Source organism: Rhea americana, unplaced genomic scaffold (assembly GCF_003343005.1).
Source record: "Rhea americana isolate MKP2758 unplaced genomic scaffold, rheAme1 scaffold_95, whole genome shotgun sequence".
Classification (NCBI taxonomy): Eukaryota; Metazoa; Chordata; class Aves; order Rheiformes; family Rheidae; genus Rhea; species Rhea americana.
In genome coordinates this window covers 617,515-638,288 of record NW_028187144.1, presented here as the reverse complement: position 1 = coordinate 638,288, position 20,774 = coordinate 617,515, and the positions used below count along the sequence as shown (strand labels likewise).

At 41.6% G+C, this 20,774-nt stretch overlaps 1 protein-coding gene across 1 annotated transcript in view; it reads right to left on the bottom strand.

The window, feature by feature from the left end:
* Positions 1 to 4,971: 4,971 nt before the first annotated feature.
* Positions 4,972 to 20,774, bottom strand: part of ATP7B (ATPase copper transporting beta) — a 30,039-nt gene continuing 14,236 nt past the window's right edge. Inside the window, exons 8-21 of the mRNA XM_085324980.1 lie at positions 20,240 to 20,473; positions 19,949 to 20,040; positions 19,682 to 19,809; positions 17,585 to 17,739; positions 17,236 to 17,370; positions 15,899 to 16,093; positions 14,004 to 14,186; positions 12,177 to 12,375; positions 10,694 to 10,840; positions 9,491 to 9,633; positions 7,871 to 8,074; positions 7,641 to 7,758; positions 6,750 to 6,852; positions 4,972 to 5,938 (exon numbers count right to left, since the gene is read on the bottom strand). Coding sequence (XP_085181106.1) covers positions 5,677 to 5,938; positions 6,750 to 6,852; positions 7,641 to 7,758; positions 7,871 to 8,074; positions 9,491 to 9,633; positions 10,694 to 10,840; positions 12,177 to 12,375; positions 14,004 to 14,186; positions 15,899 to 16,093; positions 17,236 to 17,370; positions 17,585 to 17,739; positions 19,682 to 19,809; positions 19,949 to 20,040; positions 20,240 to 20,473 — 2,298 coding nt within the window. The 3' untranslated portion in view covers positions 4,972 to 5,676. The remainder of the gene's footprint in view (positions 5,939 to 6,749; positions 6,853 to 7,640; positions 7,759 to 7,870; positions 8,075 to 9,490; positions 9,634 to 10,693; positions 10,841 to 12,176; positions 12,376 to 14,003; positions 14,187 to 15,898; positions 16,094 to 17,235; positions 17,371 to 17,584; positions 17,740 to 19,681; positions 19,810 to 19,948; positions 20,041 to 20,239; positions 20,474 to 20,774) is intronic.

Here is a 20,774-nt window from a genome sequence, read left to right as displayed (position 1 = left end):
GTGTTAATTAGCTGGCAGGCTGTGCTCCCGAGCTTCCAAGGTATAGCCGTACACCCACCTAATCTTTGTGATCCAGGTGACTTCAGGTACCTCCTGCTAGGCGTGAGTAACATCTTCCCTTAAATCTTCCCATTCATTCGCAAGCAAGCGGCATGGAAGTCTTGCCAGTGTTGGCTTCCTCACATTCCCCCAAAGCTCAGTCATCCTGTTTTTCCAGGCCACTCAGCCTCTATCAAACACCTTTCCAAATCGGTTGTGCAGAATTGCTGGGTTTTGGGGTAAAAGAGGGGGTAAAGCAGGCAAACTAGCTGTGGGCAAATAGATGAGAACCGTAACGACCAGCAAAGGGCAGTGTGTAATTACTCCAATAAAAAACAATTTTACAGTCACTGCTAAGTTATTGGGAAATAACAAGTTGCYTTCACCCCCCATTGAGTGTGGGCCACTATTAGTCAAAATGAAATCATTAAAATTATTCAGACCGGGCAGTTTAAGCCTCCTCGCCGTTCCCCAGCTCGGCTTCCCCAGCCCCCTTCCCGCCTGGGATTTCCCAGTCTGCGCTACGTGCAGAGACGCCAGTGCGCTGCGACCTGAGCGGGGTCCAGTAAAGAAAGAGATGGACCTGGAGTGGGTGCGTGACGGCGTGAAAGCCCGGGCTGGCAGCGCCGGCGCTGCTCCGGCCTGTGCACCCCGCGGGACCGATGGCAGGAGGAGACGGAGCGCAGCGGGATCTGCCGAAAGCCCGCGGGGCAGAACCCGGAGCGGGGAGCCACCTCCACGGGCRGCCAGGAGGGGTTTTCTTCCCGCTAGTAGGCTAGGAGAGGTGGCGTGAGACACGGGCAGCTTCAGCTCTGCGGCAGCCCCCCGCACGCACCCCGAGGCACGGCACGTACAGCACACGGCGGAGCTCGGAGGGGCGACGAGGAGCAGAGACGCTTAGCATTTCTGTGAGTGGCAAAGTTAACTCACCCGCATGCATCCTCTTGCCAGGCCAACAACTCAAACCTGGAGCGGGCCTGAACAGGATAATTTTCCTCTGAGAAAAGAGGAGATCCTCAGAGGAGAAGAAGAAACCAGAGCTGCCAAAGCATCAGACTCTGTAAACAGGAACGTCGGGATCAAGAGAAAACCAGGAAGAAAAGGGGGGGGGGGAGGCAAATGACGTTCTCTCAAAATAACAGAGCATAAAATATAATCGAAGCGGATGCCTGGAGTGTGGATGCGCTATGTTGGGGGTGGTTAGTGCCACCCCTTGCACACCCCTACGCGCCCCAGGACCTCTCTGTGCACCCCTGTGTGCTCCAGCACCCACCATCTCTGTGCACCCAACACCTTGCACACCCCTACGCACCCCAGCGCACTCCACCACCTCGCACACTCCTGCGTACCCCAGTAGCTYTCTGTGCGCCCCTGAATACTCCCACACACCCCATGCATCCCAGCACCCGCCATGCACCCCAGCATCCACCATATCCCAGCACCTCTGTGCACCCAAGGGACGCCCAAGCGCAGAGAGGCACGGCGGCAACCACAGCAGATCTAGGAAAGGTGGACTGGAAAAAAAAAAAAAAAAAGGAAAAAAAAAAGAGGGCTATAAAACCCCTCTGCAGAGGAGCCGGCACAGGCTCCGCCTCCCCCCAAATTAAGAGCCTGCTTAAAGCAATAAAAATAATAATAATTAAAAAAAGGTTTTGCACCCTCTTCTACCTGAAAAGTTTAAAAACTCTGAACGTGCAGATTTGCTCTAAGCATGCAATGCACAGGCACAAGGTTCAGCCCCCCGACAGCTGTGCTCTCCTTTTTAAATCTCCACTTCTCAAATTAAAGGAAAATCTAATAATAATTTCAGCAGATATGCAGAGCTCTGGACTCGCTTAACTGTCAAATAACACAAACAAGGCAGCAATTCTGAGCTCAAGGCAAATAAACACTTGCCTGAAATCTTCTGCTCCAGGATTACATACTGTCAACCCAAAATTTTAGCTACGCTATATAATTTATTATATAACTGCCACTTCGCTTTTTTCCCCCTCCCCACTAATCAGCATTAAAGGTTTTGCATTTCTCCTACGGCTCCGCACAAAGGGCATTTTGCCGGGTGCTGGGCCCGCAGTGGCACCTCGCGGTGGCCGGTGACGTGGGGCCGCCTGGCCCTTCGCCACGGCTTGCCGGGCCGCGGCTCGCCGGTGGTTTCGCGCTGGGCGCCGGCTCTCTTGCTTCCTCTTGGAAGGGAGGCAAGGAAAAAATTAAATGGACGGACTGATTTATTTCCTATATTTAATTTTGGGGTGCCCCAAAAAATTATGAGCCATAAGGCAGCTCTGAGCTACTGCACTAAAAATAACATGAAAACAAAAGTAAAAGATTTTACTCATTAGGTGATTTCTGTGTTCATTAAAAAAAAAAAAAAAAGAAAAAGACCACTCGCCCACATTTCCCACAGCAAAATAGCTAGACAGCAGTACAAATTCACAGCAAGTGCTGTCACCCTTCCCAAACACGTCTGGGACATTCCCACGTGTATCATCAGCTACCTTAACRTCTAGGCTCAGACCAGCAGTAAGTGCTACGCAGCTGTACCTTTTGGTGGCACCATTACCATCATTGCCTGAAAGGGAAAAAATTAAGGAAGGTGCCCAACCAAGGCTGGGAGGGGGAAAAAAAAGAAAAAGAGACCTAAACATCTACCTCCAGAGGCCAGCCCTGGCTCTGAGCAGGTGCCAGCCTCTCAGCGGTCATGAGCTTAAGGATTTTGCCTGTCCTCACTCAGCGTTTTTGATTACAGTCGCACGAGTCCTTCCTTTCAGGCATCTTCATCCAAGCTTTTCACTGGATCCAGCTTCTGCAGGGAAGCACGAGCTCCAGGCAAGCGCCCCACTCTGCGAGGGGCTCTACCAGGACGATGGTCCTGCTGAAGACAAGAAAAGCTCATCCTGTATGGTGTATATATATATATATATATATATATATATATATGTCATGCAGTTGATACAGTCCTTACACACATCAGTGTGTCTGTCCATTTTGCAATATCACAGCAGTAGAATGGGCCACAGGATGAACGTGAGCCACTACCTGACCTTTTCCGGCCAAACTCACCTTTAATACCTCTCTTTCCAGTCTGTGAAGTCTGTCAGTTCTGCCCAATCTGCCAAGGTGATTTTGAACCCCAGTCGCACCCTTCAGTATGCTTGCAACCCCACCAATCTCAACATACAAAAAAGCATGTTCCCTCATCCCCTCGCTGTTTATCCCACCTGAACTAGATTGCAATGCAGTCACAAAATCTCTTATCCCATGTACGCTGCACCTTTGATTACAGAGATTGTGTGACCTTCATCTTCTTCAATTTTCCATATATCTTGCATTAATAAATCAACATCTAATCTGACAAGCACACTGAGCAGGCTGATGTCAAGTTTCGAAAAGTGGGGAACAAGTCAACTCTACAACCAAGACTCAACAAGTCAGTCTTAGTTCAGCTGGAATCAATTACAAAACTTCTTGCGACTTCAAACAGTCCAAGGCTTGGACTAATTAATTTGCTGAATTTGGACTAATTTGCTGAATTTCTTGTTTTTATTTTTGTCAGTGGATGCGTGCTGAGTCAAGGACTTCCGAAAGCTGTGTCATATTAACTGGCCTGCTCACTGGCGATGATATTTTGCATGTAAATTCTACAATCCAACAATTACTACTAAAACTCTTTTTTCCTGCTCTGTCTCTTCAAAAAACACACAACACAAAAGGGTTATTTCTTAAAAAAAAATATTTTTACTGTACGACCTCATAAGAAACATAAAATAGTAAAACAGTGGACTGTCTTCCCCACGGGGCCCTGTTTAGGCACCTAAGGTATTTTTAAAAGTGTATGTGCTGTGAAAGTAATCTCTACACAAACAGGAAGGTTATACAATTTTAAATTTGAATTGTAATTATATTTAAGCTAATGCTGTGGACATTTTCTAAGGAAAGCTCAAATATAATACAAAGACAGAGAGAGAATAGTAAGACCTGCCTAATGCTTTAAGTACAGTTCTTTTCCCTTCTAACTTGCTGCTCATTTTTCCATTAGGAAGAGCAGGGTYTGAAGCCCTGTTAGAAATAGTGTTATGTTTAAGTTTGTGGAATTAAGTGGTTATTTCACATTGCTTAGTGCACTAACGTCACCTTCTAGATCAGACTATAAAACTCTGGTCTGGTGACTTCAGAGCCCCTCAGCTCAGCAGCACCTCATCCAGGACCAGATTCAGTGCACTGAAGCCTTGAAGCAGTGATCTCCACAGTCCAGACTCTAAATGTAAGCGTTAATGGATGAATTTCACATTCAGGAAGATAAAGCTATTGCAAGCTTTGGTAAAGGTGTTAAAGTGAGAAAAAGGGTTGTCCACTCCCAACACTTTGATTCCTCACTTAACTAGAGCAAGGAGGGTAATCAAAAACAATTCAAGACGTTAATAACCATTTACATTAAAATTCAAGTTGTCACAAATCTTCCTAATTCAAGTTCTTAGTTCAAGTCTTAGTTCAAGTTCTATCATCAGAAAGGGTTATTTTTACCATAACTAATAAAATCCTTTCATTTACAGGCCATTTCAGCACTATTCCCATTTAACCTTTTGGTTCCATTGTAAGCAATAACAAGTTGGGGTTAATTTATATAATACACCCACTCCATCTAGCCATGCTGGAGTCACTCCAGCGTTAGGCCTAGTTCTGTTCTCGGTTGCACTACGGTAAATGCTATCGTCAGTCACACTAGCAGAAACTTCACTCTGCTAAAGCGAAGAAACTTCAAGGAATTCCACAAGGTATCCAGAGAAAACTGACAGCCAACTTGAACACAGAAGAGCTCTGTCTTAAGGGATTTGAATAGGAACTGAAAAGTTCCTAGTGACTTAAAGGATCTTGTCCCAAGCAGGAATATTTGTAAACAAAATAAGTCAAAGATGAAATCGTAAAAAGACAGAAAAAAAAAGAACTCATATATAACAAAAACAAAACGAAACAAAGAACAACAACAAAAAATCCCTAGGAGAGTAATGGGAATCACAGAAGAAGTTCAGCAATGGAAATGTGAATCAGAAGAATGTGATACTTGATCTTTCAGAAAGTTATAGTCAGTGAAATATTGAAGCTTTTTTGGTCCAAGAAGATGCACACAAATCCTAAATATAAAGTGCTCCCACAATGACATGCCTAGTTAGGATGCTATGTAAAAATACAACTTCCAACCATAAAGCTCCTTATGTCATGGATGTTTTCACTTTAACACAGAAATTCCCACTCGGCGGATCTGAAAATACTCTTGCGATATGTGCTCTTGAAAGAATAAAGGTTGTAAGCCTGAAAAGAATGAAATTTGGTGCTCAGCAAACAGTCCAATATAGAGAACTTCTATTAGACTCTGAAAATTACAATTTTACATTATTTTGTTATTTTCTGTGTGCAAAGGAGCCACTTTACTATAGAGCCACAGATCCTTTCAATAACTAGAAGTAACTGCTGACCTGAAAAAACACAATCCATAGAACCCAACATTGAACTGAGCAGCAATTGTTTTGTGAGTTGCAAGAATAACTTCTCTTATAGTCTTAAAATTCTTGATGAGATAACGCAGTCCTTCCTGTCACTTGTGGGAAAGAATGGTTTCTGCTGCACTAAGAATACAGTGCTTCAGATGTACTGTTCTTCATCTTCATTCATGAGCAATGACCACTTGTCACCTTCCTCCTCTACAAAACCGTTATGTCTTGGCAGCTTGTCTGAAGTCAACGAAGAGAGAGACACTTGACTAATCTGATCCCAAGGAGCTGGTCTGGATGGATCCCTCCTCCTATCATCCATTCCAATATGAACACTGATTTGGGAAGGAGTAAGTGGCTTCATGCGGCCTTGAGCTTGTGCTTCATAACTTTCTGCATCTGGTTTCTTATAACTAAGAAGAGAAGGAGAGAAGTTTAGTATCAAGAGGTCAATTTACAGAAGAGAATTCAGCACTGGAACATATCAGATACCTTTGAATATCTAAATGACAGCTGCACTTCAGAAGCAATGTTTAATGGCTAAGAGTACTGGTCATACAGCATTGAAGTATTTTAATAGGAAAAGAGAGAGCTTCTCAAGACAAGGTACTTTAAGAAAAATTATGAACTTTCAGAGTTATGAAAGGGTTCGTAGTAGGCACTTCCAGCAATTGCAGGAGAGTGGACTTGAGTGGACTAAGAGACACTTTCTAAATTGATATATTCCAGGTTCAAAAAAGCCCAGCAATGACAAGTATGTATGGTCTTCTTCACATACATTATTCTGTTATTTGGAACCTAACTTCAATTTATTTGAAGTGAAGCTTCTAGAAAGATAATTATTCTTCAGAGCATACTGTAATACCGTTTCCTTGAAGCCAAATTATGTTTTAGGTGATTTGTAAATATGTGACCATAAAGATGCCCAGTACTAAGCATATCAGTTTAATACTGGAAAAAGTGAAGAATAAAATAAACTCTTAATAGAAATACTTCATCTTTTGGACAGCTACACACAGACCTTTTTTAGAAGGGAAAGACTRTAGTGGTAGGGCTGATCCTGCAGCCAAGGATTTTTGGAGCCAAGGATTAGACAAAACGGCCCCAAACTAAAGGACTGTCAGGTACTTTTGGGCATATAAAGCCCAAAGTGCTGTCTCTAACTTGAKTCCCATCAGCTGTACTGTCTATGATTTCCCAGTTGCTTAGTGTAAGACAACTTGCCATTTCAGCTGCAGGGAAGACAGCACTACAGACACTGAGGAAGCTGCCATTGCAGCTGATCCCATCCAAGGCTGAAGCACGAGGCCAACAGGCATGAAGACACCTAGCAAAAAAGAACATGTACACATCATCAGCTGGTGTAGCCCATCCTGATACAGACACTTCTGTCCCTGTATAATTACAGAACAGATCAGTAGTCCTACAGAGTGACTTGCTGAGACTTCCATAAACACACATAGATCAGCATATATTTACTTAATTTTCAATACATATCTTCAGGTGCAAGAGATGGTCCTTGCACAGACTCAGCTATGTAAGACTTGTTGTCCCTTCCACAAGGTAAGACTGGTTGTCCCTTCCAGCTATTCTGTGTGTATGAAACAAAGCAAAAGCAACAGAAGGACAGGATAAGGGTCCAGGCAAACGAYAGAGAAATTACTGATAAAGGCAAAGAGCCTGAAGTAGATTTTAAGGAAAAATTTGGAGAAATGCCTGAGATGTCTGACAGAAGCAGAAAGAATACAAGCAGTATGAGAGAAAGTGGGTGATTCAGATTGAATAAAAGAGTGAGCATCCAGAAGTGGGATGAGATCTCTGATTAGAGCTGATTTTGAATATACAGAAACTAATCCCCAAGTACTGCGATGTGAAACAATACCCTAGGTTTCATTTTACAATATACGAATTTATTTCTAAGAGCTTAAAAATTGGGAAAGAAAGATTTCTTCTACCAGCATGAAAAACAGTATATTTATTCTTTCCTCCTTTTGCCAGTCTCTAAAGGCTCCAGGAACTTCCCTTTAGATGCCTGAGCAGGAAATTCTGCAAGAGGCACTATAGAGCTCAGCTGTGCTGTTGTCTTCCACAAACTGAGCTCTGGCAGTCACCTACCTGCTGCTATGGGTATTCCAAGCAGATTATAAATTAAGGCAAGAATCAGATTTATTCGTATTCTTCGTACTGTTCTCTTTGATAAGTGAATACTGGCAACTACATCCAGCAAGTCATTCTGTAAAACAGAAGAGCAGTGAAAGGGTTTTCCACCTGCAATCCTCAGAATAACATACTAAAAAGAGGAGTGTCGATGACAAGAGGGAACAGATCAAAATTACAGTGCTCACTCGGATAAGAACAACATCTGCTGCTTCTATGGCAACATCAGTGCCTGTTCCAATTGCAATTCCAATGTCAGCCCTGGCTAGTGCAGGGGAATCATTGACTCCATCACCAACCATGGCGACCTTCTTCCTCTCATTTTGGAGTTCCTGGACCTTTGCAACCTTGTGAGAAGGAAGGACCTCAGCAAAGACTTTTTTGATCCCAACCTATGTACAAAGAAAGAAACACACCTTTGTTGGTGATACACTTCCATGTTGAAAGGAAGAACCATTTGCTGCTCTAGTAAAGGGAAAATCAAGGAAGGTAACTCCAACTAAATTTTGTTGGAGGTAGCGTTTGCATGCTGCACAGAAAACTGAAAAGCTGCATGCCATTTTCATAAGAAGGAGACTGCTTGCAGCCAGCTTCATCTTCATTATCGAAACACTGACAAACCATGCTCTTAGCCTCATGCCCCACAGGGCTTCTGAAGCACTATTGCCTGGATAAGATATAAAGGTTTTCATGGTTAACAGCCAGTTTTCAAAATAATCATGCTACTTGATGCATATGCACCAATAACGCTTTCAGAAAAATCCAACATAGGAGCCATGTATGATCAGGCATCTATGCTAGAGGTAGAGATTCTCTTTTAGAATTTCAAAAAGTAATATTTTTAAAAGCTTTGAGCACTGGTTCAACTTCTTTCCATTGGAAAAAAAAAAAAAGTCGGTCCCAAAAATTCAATGGAAGCRCAGGATGGCATGCACTAAGCTTATTCGAAAACATCACCTGATGTGCTTGTAACATAAATCAAAAAGAGTTTCTGAAAGACTCCATTTCATAAGAAAGAAAGTTGAGGTGGGAAAGTACTCTAACCACAGCCGAGCACAAAGGCCACAGAGTGAATCAGAATGTGAGAAGGATTAAAGCATGACACTGAGAAACAGAACAGAACTCACAACGTACCAGAACATGAATACCACCAAGCTGGCTGAGTGAGCAGTTTGGTGGGTTACCTGAGGAATCGAAAGTAGCAGAAGGTAGAATAAAAATAGACCAGTGCAAAGGGAAAAGAGGGAAATGGAGATGCAGACAGYGGAAATGTAGCTAGATAGAGAAAGATTTTGGTTTTGCCTCTGGAGTAATGTTGGYTGGTTGCAATTATGAAACCTTATATGAACTCAACCTCTTTTAGAGTGCCGCACTTAACACTAATTCTCCCTACTAATATTACGTTACCCTTGAAGTTAATGGAAATCCCCCACTTCTCTTTAGTGGGAACAGGATTGGATCCCTTCATCACTAACAAAAAATAGGCCTGCCTTTCAGTGAAGAGAAACATGAGGCTTCAGTTCAGGAATGAATTAATTATTGCAAGAAACTCTGTATCCCTGGAGCAGTACTGATGCTTGTCTGTACGTGCATCTGGGGCTCCTTAATGCAGTAGCTGGCCCTTACCCTAGCCAGGCTACAAGATCTGACTTAATTTTCAGTCTAATTGAAGAAAATACAGTTTTTCTTTAATACATCTATGGAAACTCYGAATTTCCGCTTCTAATTCAGCAACACAGGTAGAGTTTTAGAACCCCGTCACATCTTTTTTAACASAAACAAGAGGTTTGCAAAACCCTCTTGCTTACCTGAGTAGCAATAGCTTTTGCAGTTTTTCTGTTGTCCCCTGTTATCAGCACCACATCTATTCCCATGTTTTTCAGTGTGTGCACAGCAAGGGCTGCCTCCTGCTTGACAGTATCTGCTATTGCGATCATGCCACACAATGCACCTTCACAAAGAAACATCCTCTGATAAACACAGCTGTGGGAAGCAAAGTAGCAGCAAGAGAGCAAAAGTTTCCCTCCATCACACCTTGCTGACTTGTCAAATAACCCATTCTGAGCAATATTCATATTCACAAGCTTGAAAAACTATCTAGAGCTTTCTAAGGTCTGGTCTTTCTCACACACACACTTCTCATTTATCTGTTTCAGCAGATAAATGTCTCTTCCAACACATATTGACTGAAAGTTGTATCCATGTTTCCTTTACCTGATTTACAAGAATCTCACACTACTTAATTATCGTACATTACCTTTCAAAAGTAAGGGCTAAAGTAAGTTTTGTACCTCTGTATCTTCAGTCACTATCATTAGCACAGACAGAAATGCCAACTATACGCCCTTATTTTCACATTAAAAGCATTTGATTTTGCTGTGCTACYGATGGTGCCCAGGCTGAGCCATGCAACTGCCTCTGAAAATTGCTCTGCAGGAGCAGCAAGAATATTTATTCAGTAATTGAGTCAGAAGCCCCATATCAAGACCATAGATCCCTCAGCAATCTACTGCCATTATAGCAGTTGCTCCTATTGAAGTATGGTCTAGGATACCTTTCCGCATAGCACAGAACATAACCCCTGCGGCAAAACTCATTTAGTCTAATCTAGTGTTTCCTCTTGTACTTGAACAATCCAAGCAATTGTCATGTTTATTCATGAAATGTTTTGAAATCAGTGATGCAGCAGAGGTCAACTTGTGATCCCTAAGTGATATGAAGTCATCATGGGACGCAGCTGTGCCACTGCACACCCACACTGGCGCTGCTTCTCTGAACAACAGTCCTGGACAACAGGAGGTTCAGAAATTAATACTTATATTAAAAACTACCCAAGAAAATATCATAAAGCTTGCACTGAGGTGAAAGCTTCTTTTAAGAATGCCTTGATACTTAACCGTTCATAAACAGTTCTGTTTGTCACTAAGACACAGATTAGTTGCTTTAGTTTGCTTTTATCCTTTTAACAGTAGTATCAGTTGTATTTATTAAGTCACTTCAACAGCAGTTACCATCTATAGCCACCAGTATAGCAGTCTGTCCTTTGGTTTCATGGTCTGTCATTGCATCGTTAACATCATTTGCAATATGCAAGCCATTGCGCCGCATCCACTCGCGATTCCCGATCAACACCGAGTACGTATGAGAAGCTGATGGACCTTTGTGTACAGACAAAAGAAAAAAAAAGAGCAACTTAAAAATTGTGGACACAAGCCAGAGATGTTTAAGAATGACAGTGTCAAGCTGCATTAGCTACAGAAGAATATTCTGGAGACGTTTTCTTAAATTTTTTTGAATTCTGCCAGTGACCATATCCATGACACTTTATCTGGTGACCTGTCAAATGGCATTAGCGTTTTTTGAAGTGCTGCTGTCACGGTCAGCCAAAAACTCACAGACATTTTCTGAAGACAGCCTCATAAAACCTTTCTGCTTCAAGACTCGCTTTTGTCACTGTTCATACATAAGTACACAGGAGACTGGTGGCATGAACTTGATGGAAGTATTCACATGTATTAGTCCTTGCACGTTTGCATTGTCTTTCTGAAACRTGCAGTATTCACATTTCATAAATACCATGCTGCATTGTTCTCACATTTRATGACTAATTTTAAATATAAAAGGTATTTTTGATTTTAAAAAAGTAGTTTTCTTCTAACAAACAATAAAAACAGCTTGTTGAGTACCTCATTTTGAATTCAATCTAAAGAAAATATTACATTAACATCATTCAAAAATGGCATAGTTATGATGATTAAAGTCCTTATTTTAATTATTTTAATAGCTTTTCCTCAAAAGGTCAGGAGACGGAATGTCTTCTGAATAGAACTGATCACCTTCTTGAGGAAGGTTTTAAATACTTTTTTTCCTCTTGTACACTACAAAAGAGCAGAGTGGTTTCAACAGAGCCAGAAACAGAGAGAAATGTATTGTCTAAATCAAAACACCAGGCACTGAAATTTGGTTTGCAGATTATAAACATCTCATTTGCTGAATAGAATTTTTTTAAAGTAAGTGCCTTGAGAGATATTTGAACAGAAAATGAAAGGTCTAAGTTAATATGAAATAAAAGGTAAGAAATGTAGCATTAAGATAACAGATGAAAAAGATAACTGCTCAAAATAGGAAGATAGTGCTAATTAGCTAACTTTGTTCTCTGCTGGACTGTTTTACTTTCCTAAAGGGAATTTGCCTGGGTATGTCTTACTGCCTATTTATTGAACAGATTTTTTGAGCATCCACCTAAATGCATCCAAAATCCTTCTTTAGAAGCATTTAAATACTTCTTTACATTTCTGAATTCCAAATAGATTGAGAGTAGGGGAGGAGAGAGTTGCAATTTTCCTCAAGGTGTATTTTTACCCTTCATGTTCTTTCTGCCATAAATCCGCTTTTCTCTTGTTCCCCRTCTGGTACAACTGTTTTACGGTGGTCGGCAGTGTAGGTTCCTTAGCCCTCACGCTGCAACCGAAGTCTCTTTGGGGCCAGACTTACCATCTGGTTCAGAGAGCATGATCAGCGTGTTATCTCCCAGGGGACCTCGGCCGTCCCCACTCCTGCTAGTGTCCTGCTTATTGAGGCTCCCCTCGGCCGTGTCCAGGACAGCTTCAATACCGCCGACCTTGCAGCTGATCCCACAGCCGGGGACTGCCTGAAAATCCGTGCAGTAGCCCAGGCTCTGAGTGCCCAGCTCCTGCAGACATAACCAGAATTCATTACCAGTTTGTGCTGTCACCATGTTGTACAAGTATCAGATAACTCCCACTGAAAAGAGGCCTCATTCCTCCTCCTTCAGGCAACTAACTGACTGAAAAGCACCATGGGCTATCAGTAGCACAGAACTAAAAAGAAGGATCTCTGAATGTGCTGTTTTGGACTTCTGGAAAGGGACTGCTACGCAAATTACAACAAAATTTCAGCCCTAGCACCAGCAAACCATAAAGGATGACTTCTCCAGGTAGTTCAAGAACCAAGCAGTTACAAAGGCGGCTCATGACGTAAGCCATGACTAGTGAGTGAAGAGAAATATCGTAAGAATAAACCATACAGCGTTTGAGAAGAAGCAACTTCTAATCAACCTCACAGAGAACTGGCTGCRGAGGATGAGGCTTTTTATTTTAATTTAGTTTTTATTTAAGTACAGCAAAAAAACTATCTAATTCTTGCAGTGATCTCCCAGGATGACAATACTAAGGAAATTGGGTCTTACTGTTGAGTGAGAGGGAGAAGCTAGTGAGTATATTCAGGCTGAGAAAATGAAACTCCTGGGACACTCTATGTTACAAAAGGAATGGAAAACACATTCATTTATAAAGAAGTTATTCTGGGTTATCGCTGGAATGCAGAATTAACTGCATCTTTCAGAGTGACCTCCATACTATTTACAAATGATAAGGCTAGTAGTAAGAATTTTAGSAACAGGTATAGGACCGTAATTCGTACTAGCAATGATCCAGTAATGACTGATGCATGTGATAATTATGGAAGTGTCAYGAGAACAAAAAAAGTATATTTGAAAACAGAAAGTATAAAATGCAAGACAGGTAGCTGGATCATTACCTATACTCTCTTTTTCTTTCTAAATATGTAATTTAATTTCTAAACTTTACTGCTAAAAATTTGTCATTTGACATTCATACTCTTGTCAATTATTTATTTCCACAAATCAACTAATAGCCAGAAGCCCAGGGACTTGTGTTAGCAGGAAGATATTGTTTATCTAAACCACACTCCCTATTTTGTTTACTATTTGTGCTTTTGYTCCTCTTGAAACATTTGAGGAATACATGGAATATATAAATGACCTTTGAGGATTTGCAAAATTTGCAAAGATCAGTAACCTGTCAATTCATTTGTGAAATTCACAAATATCACAACTTAATACGCAGGTTTGTTTTAAAACTTGTTGCCCTATCTATTCAGATAAGGAGGTGACTAACAGAAGTGATTACAGTCAAGTAATGTGTGGAATGTCACCACACACATTTGCTTCCTGATACTATTTCAAATATAAGCATTCCTTTCGCACGTATCCCATAATCCTTCTTTTCTCTAGATACCCATTATTTGGGGGAAAACTTGGTAAGATTTTGCTTGATAACTCCACAGCATTACTGGACTATAAAAGCCAAGCTTAGACTATAATATAATATGCCTTCTAGGTATTGCCCAGAGTGAGGTGCAGGATCATAAAATCTGCCAGTTTTCCAGCCTGTTACTTTTCAGCCAGGCTTGTCCGTCTGGGACCAGTTCATTTGATATGACATTGCTGCATTCACACAGATCCCCTCAGGCCTGTGATTAAATAGAAAAGCCAGGTACCTCTTTGCAGTATTTAGTGACTGCCACTCCTAAAGGATGTTCGCTGCTGGCTTCTGCAGTGCCAACCACGGCCAGCACCTTCTTCAGAGGCAGCAGAGCTGTCTCTCCCAACAAGAGCACCCGCATGACTTTAGGAACTCCGCAGGTGATGGTGCCAGTTTTATCAAACATCACAGTCTTRATCTGCAAGAAATAAACCTGAGTTATTGTCGAGGCACTGTGAGCATAGGGATGCTCATATGCACTGGGCACATAAATACAGGCCAGACCTCAATAATCAGCTGGCTGTATCCATATCGAGAGAGAATATATCCACAAAAGCTAGAGATCCCTGTACCTTGAATAGTCCTGCCCATGTAGTAGCTCTCCTTCTGTTTTCTTGCTCATTTTCCATGCAGTGATTCTACTGAAGCTACATTTATCATTGTGTACGTACATCAGGCTCTTTAGACATCAGAATTGTTGCAGTGCTTAATAGCTGCTTGTACTGGCCTTTAGTAACAGACAGGTCTGCGTGTGTGTGTGTGTGTGTGTGTGTGTGTTTGTGTGTGTATGTGTGTGCCCATATTCATTCACGTGCAAGATTCACATAATGGCACCTTAATCATTTTTATCACATGGTTTACAATGCAAGTAGGGCCTTTACCAACGGTGCTTTGCTATGCTATGCTATGCTAAACAACAGCATTTAGGAAAGAGGATTCAAGGCAGTATTTGGAAACAAAGCAGCTGCAAAAAAATCCAGATATAAGAATCAAATCCCAGAGGGGTTGTGGAGTCTCCTTCTCTGGAGATCTTCAAGGCCCGCCTGGATGCAASCCTGTCTAACATGCTCTAGGTGACCCTGCTGAGCAGGTGGGTTGGACTAGATGATCTCCAGAGGTCCCTTCCGACCTTACTGATTCTATGATTCTATGAYTCTTCATCAAATTCAACAATCAATGCTTCATAAAGCCCAGTGGGTCTTGAGGAACCCAGCAATGAAGGAAGAAACATAGCCCCATATATATCAAGACCCAAAGTTAGRGTCAGTTGTAATGCAGAAATGTGAACTACAGAGCACTGCAAGCTGCTCAATATTTCCATTCCCAGACAGTCCAACACACCAATCCTGCAGAATCCAACAAGTCCAAACTCTGACTCTAGCCACACCTAGAACCAAAAGATAAAAAAAAGTAACATGCACTAGCAGCCATTTTCTGCTTTTTGCAAAGCCTTGTAAAGACCTCTGGTGTATATTTTATAATGTCCAGTAAGAAGAATTACTATTCTGAATAACTTATTTCCATTCTTAACTACCCTTTTCAGTTAAAAAGTTCTCCCTGTGTCTGACTCCAGTCTTCCACAGAATGGTTATAACTCAATTCTTCTTTTTATTGGCTGTGGACATATCAAATCATGCATTCCCCTCCTCTTTTCATCAATGTCTTCTGCATTTGAAGGGCTTTTCCATGTCTCCTCTCTATTTTTTTTCTCTAAACAACCTCAGATCAATTCCATTTTCCTCCTACATCCTATAATTTAAACCACTGATCACAAACAATATATATTTCACCTCGGCGCTTTGAGGAAGAAGGTCTAACACTGGGTTATCAATGTCTTCCACAGAAGAGGTCAAGTGAGCGTAGAAGCCAGAGACCTCTCTCAAGGTCATGTGCAAGAGTAGCAGCCTAGCTGGTATTAGATTTCAGGAACGAGTAACTTTCCAYGCTTTGCTGTGACTTTGAACTGTGGAGAAAGAAGGTCAGACCCATCTTCTTTACATTAATGAGTTGCAAGCAAATAAAAAAAATATATAATGCAGTCTTTCTCTAGACTAGGAGGAATTCTTGGGAAATTGTATTTTATATAGCCACAAGTAGGTAAACTACGAAAGTACAGAATGAACTATTAACCTTGTGTGCTGTTTCCAGGGGCTTTCCACCCTTGATGAGAATACCATTCTGCGCGGCAACTCCTGTGCCTACCATCACAGCCGTTGGGGTAGCCAAGCCTAAAGAACAGGGGCACGCGATGCTCAGCACAGTGATTGAAGTCTGAAAGGCAAACCGCAGTACGACTTCAGCTTTTGAAATGTGTTTGTTCTGATTCTGTGAGAAGAGGAAGGAGGAAAAAAGGAGAGACATATGCATGTTTGCTGATAGGAGATAACACCGGTGTGCAATCAATCATCATAGTCATTTCAAAAAACACATTTACCTGGAAGCCTCCAGAATAGGAAAGCACATTATTATTGTTACTGTAACAGTAGAGAAAGGTCAATGGTATGAATTGTTTATGGCGATGTTTTCCAGTTTTTTTACTGTTCAAATACACATATGCATCACGAATTTCTATCAGACACCTTCACCTATTTAAGCCATACCGCCCCAAATRCACACTTAAACAGGGCACAGCAGTCGCTGGCAAGGCTGCAAAAATTGCCTTAAGTYCCAGGCACAGTGGATGCACTGGCTTCGGGCCGGTGTTTGAAGAGCAAGTCCTGCTCAGAGCGCTGCTCACAGAGGCTGTCCTCTGCACAGGCAGAGGAAGYCCCCTTGGAGACCAAAGAAGCAGAGTCCTGCTCCACAGATCGATGCAGGCTCAGTAACTCCAGGAAAGCGGCAGAAYGACCACTCTCAAATCTCTTTTTTGGCATTAACACGAACTATTTCGCAACACCCAGGCACAATCTGCATCCATTGGGGACACAGCAGAATTACCCCTTACGCTAAGGGGTGAGACAGAGACTCTGCTCTCAGGCTCCCAGGTGACAACACAACTCACTGCCGTTTCTATTACAGTTCAGCAGAGGTGAACCCTATTTCCCAGTACACAGTTCTCATCAGCTGCTGAGCCTACATGCCCATCCTAAACATAACAGAAGCTAGCCATCCCTCTAAACCAAACCCGCTACCTGTCACCAGGAGCAAGGATGTTCAAATATTTTCCTGGCGTGAAAGCAATTTTTTAGCTCCCTACAAGCCAGCTACAGAGCATGGTTAATCCTGATATAATACCAATAATTTCAGCTCGTAGGAAACCCATGCAGAACTAAGGGGCAAATGCACAGATACATTTAGACTGGCTGACAGATTCCAATTAGTATAATTATCTGTTCTGTACAGAAAACAACACACTGTACAAAAGTACTTGCCAGGTTTGCACCATTAAACTCTGCACACAGAAGATACGCTAGTTACACTAGGAGATATTCTAATAACAAAATTCAATTCTTAGTGAAATTACTTACAGGAAAATATTTCTGAATAATATCAAAATTTATAAAACCAATTGTGATCCATACTATCAATGTCACTGTTGAAATGATGATGATAAATGGAACAAAATATCCACTAAATTTATCTGCCAGTTGCTGGATGGGTGCCTATAAAAAACAAAAACAGGTATTTGGATGTTTTTATGATAAAATCACATAAATATTCAGTTCATGGAAATATCTAATAGTCTTTATCTGATTCTTTTTTGTAGTGTGGAAAAGCACATGATTTTCTGAGCCTTCCAACCATGTCAAAATATAGAACCTTTTCTGATTTAATCAATATTTGTAAATAAGGTTTCCTTTTCTCTATTATTTTTACCTTTGACATTTGAGCTTCTTCCACCAATTTCACAATTTGTGACAGGGTGGTGTCATTCCCAACATGAGTTGCATTAACAAGAACGGAGCCATGTGCATTTATAGAACCAGCAATCACTGTGCTCCCAGGCTTTTTAGTGACTGGCATGGCTTCCCCTGGCAAGAAAAGATGAACAAATGAGCCAGACCAGCGCAAGGATCCACGGTAACAACACAATCCATTAGCACACAGTTCATTGTGCGCTACCAAAATCAGCTATTCTAAACAACAATAAGAAGAAATCAYGTATTTTTATATCTCTGTCTAATGAAGACATTTGTAAGTGGTGTCATACTTCTATGAAGCTTTTTCTAGCTTTAGTCTCACAGCAAATGTCTTGGCTGAAATGTCTTAGGCTCTTCCTTCTCATCCCGTCTGAGATCCAGGGCTCCCAGTCTCTCATCTCCAGAAACTTGGTCTCCATCTAAAAACCCCAGGAGTTGTTTTTTTTTCCCCTCACACAGAACACAGATGCTGGCACCCTGCTCTGATACGTGATTCTTCTCCATACAGATGAACAGCCTCCACTCCCACATTTTCCTAAAATAGTGAGGTGACGGTTTACCATGCCTTCATTGGAGCCTTAAGGCAAGCGGGAGTGGAAATATTTCTTGTTAATTGTCTATGTTCGCCAAGAAATGTATCACAAAAACCAGTCAAAGAGAGGGGGTTACTGGCAGAGAAGAGAGACGACTCTGGAGTACCCAAGATACAGGCTACTAGGAAAGCAAGAGAGAAAAATTTAGGATAGAATTTCTCTGTATATTATGCGCATAACAATTGTAATTTGGCACTAGCACTGGTTAAAAGCACATCATCTGCAGCCTGTGAATGGGAAGACACAGTACAGATCCTCCAAACCCTCTATTTGGAAGCAGTCTAGGAAAAACAGACGGCTTCGCCAGCACTGCGTTCTGTGATCCCACTTAAAAACAGGTCGGAAACTAGATCTTAGGTCTTACACTTTCCCACTTTCCTCGTGTAGAAATGTTTAGTAATATCAAACCAGCATATGAATTCAATGTGGGTCATCTAATGCACTTCCCAGCTCTTTATAAAATTACTTCATAAATGAAGGAATTTGGATAAGGTTTTAGTTGATTAACCAGACAATAATCAGTTCAATATTTAAAAATACAACAAGGCTGATCAGTCCTCTGTAAAATGCAGACAGCTGCCTGGAACATCAGTACCCTGCCCAGTACMGTAACCACCAGAAACCTCCAAAACCAGGGGTGAACAGAAACCAGAAGTCTTGTTCCAGAAGGCAAGAGCCCTGACTCTTGGGTTAAAAGTAGCTGTTTTGCTCCAAACTACAGAGCTACAACACGTCCTGGCTTTTTGATGGATCAGTAATGGACAGAGAAGGCAAACTCTCACTGTCTTTTCAAGAACATTAGCTCTACAAAAATCTGTATTTTCTCTCTTCTTAGGGTTACTGAAAACAGGTGATTCTCTTAATTTTAAGGGTGTCTCTGTTCCTTAACTGAAATAAATACGTAACTAAAACACAAAAGCCAATGACCATGTTAGGGTTTTAGATTCTTTAACATATTTTTAAGAGTTGCACCAGCAAATATTCATAAAATAAAGTGAAATTTTCAGAAGCTGTGAAAAGGTCCTGTAATGCTTAAAAAACATCAGTCTGGGAGGCTTGCTTTCTCTCTCCCGGCTCACTTGGCAACCCCTGTTGGAAGCCCTTTCTGGTTCCCATGCTCACACACTCCAACATACCAGCATTACTTCCTCATTGCCCTTCAGAAGCTACTTTTGAAGAGGAGGAAACTCCCACCAGATCTCTGGAATAATAACAGAAGTATTTAGACTTCACCCATCCTGTCAGTAGATCAGTAAAAGGCACCAAATTGGGCAGAGTCCTCCTTTTTTAGGGTATGTTCAGACACAGGATTTGGATTCAAGCTCGCAAAGGCCAGGCATTGCATCCATTGAGCTCGGAGGTTATTCAAACAATGGCTTTTGGGTTGGATCTGTTCTTTGTTCTTTTAAGAAAGAGCTACAGAAGATTCCGCTTTTTTGCCTAAATGGAAGGACAGTTACCAGTAATAAGAGATTCATCTGCCATAGAATTGCCTTCAATGACTTTTCCATCCACTGGGAACTTTCCACCAGGAACAACCTTTACGATATCACCTCGTTGAACTAATTCAACAGCTACCTGCTCTTCTCTGTAAAAGACACAAGTAGAACAGACAGATCATTTACGCCATCAGCTTCAAAAGCGTAATAACACTTTAAAATTAATGGCATCAAGTCTAGCCAGTGCATCCAGGCAGGCTGAGGGGGTTTTGGTGAATAAATATGTACCTGACAATAGAGTGGTCAGGTCCAAGAGTCACCACAGTTGCTTCTGTAGCTTGAAGAGATATCAGCTTAGCAAGAGCTTCTGAGGTCTTACTCTAAGAAATAGGGATAAATGCTTGAGATATATTTAGCTTCATAAATGCTGATGTTCTGCTTAAACAATGATCTGTGAGCTCTAAATGACCATAATATAGGCTACTACTCACATCGGAAACGTTTGACTAAAAATTCATTTAAATAGTTTTATTCTGTTCTCATCAAAAATACACAATATTTAGTGTGTAAATGAGTTACCTTTGCTATATGTTCCAGCCATCTCCCAAGGGCAATGAACACAAACAGCATTGGAGGTGTATCAAAGAAAGTGATAGGGCTTTTTTCTGCCTTTTCAGCTATCGCTACCATCAGGATCACACATGAATATGCATAAGCAATAGTTGTGGCCAGTACAATGAGCACGTCCATATTGGCTGTCCTGTGCTTCAGTGATTTGTAAGCTTGTACGTAGAAGTACCATCCACCGAGAAACTGTTGGTGTAAGCACATACACACTCTTACTAAAACCACAGCAGTAGAAAGTAGGGAGTACATCATGGTGCCTATAGCAGAATTATAAACGTGCTGTAGATAAAGGAAGGGTTTCGTGTCCTGTGCTGGTTTTATATTGATGCAACTTCAGTGGAGTTGTCTACTAGGAGACTTATTCCACTGTCATCCTCTCACTCGCCCTTCCTTGTTCTCAGAACAACTCCACAAGCTAAATACTGTCACCTTTGCCTCATGCAATAAGAAACCCACAAAGTATAGAGGTTTAAGGGATATACCTACA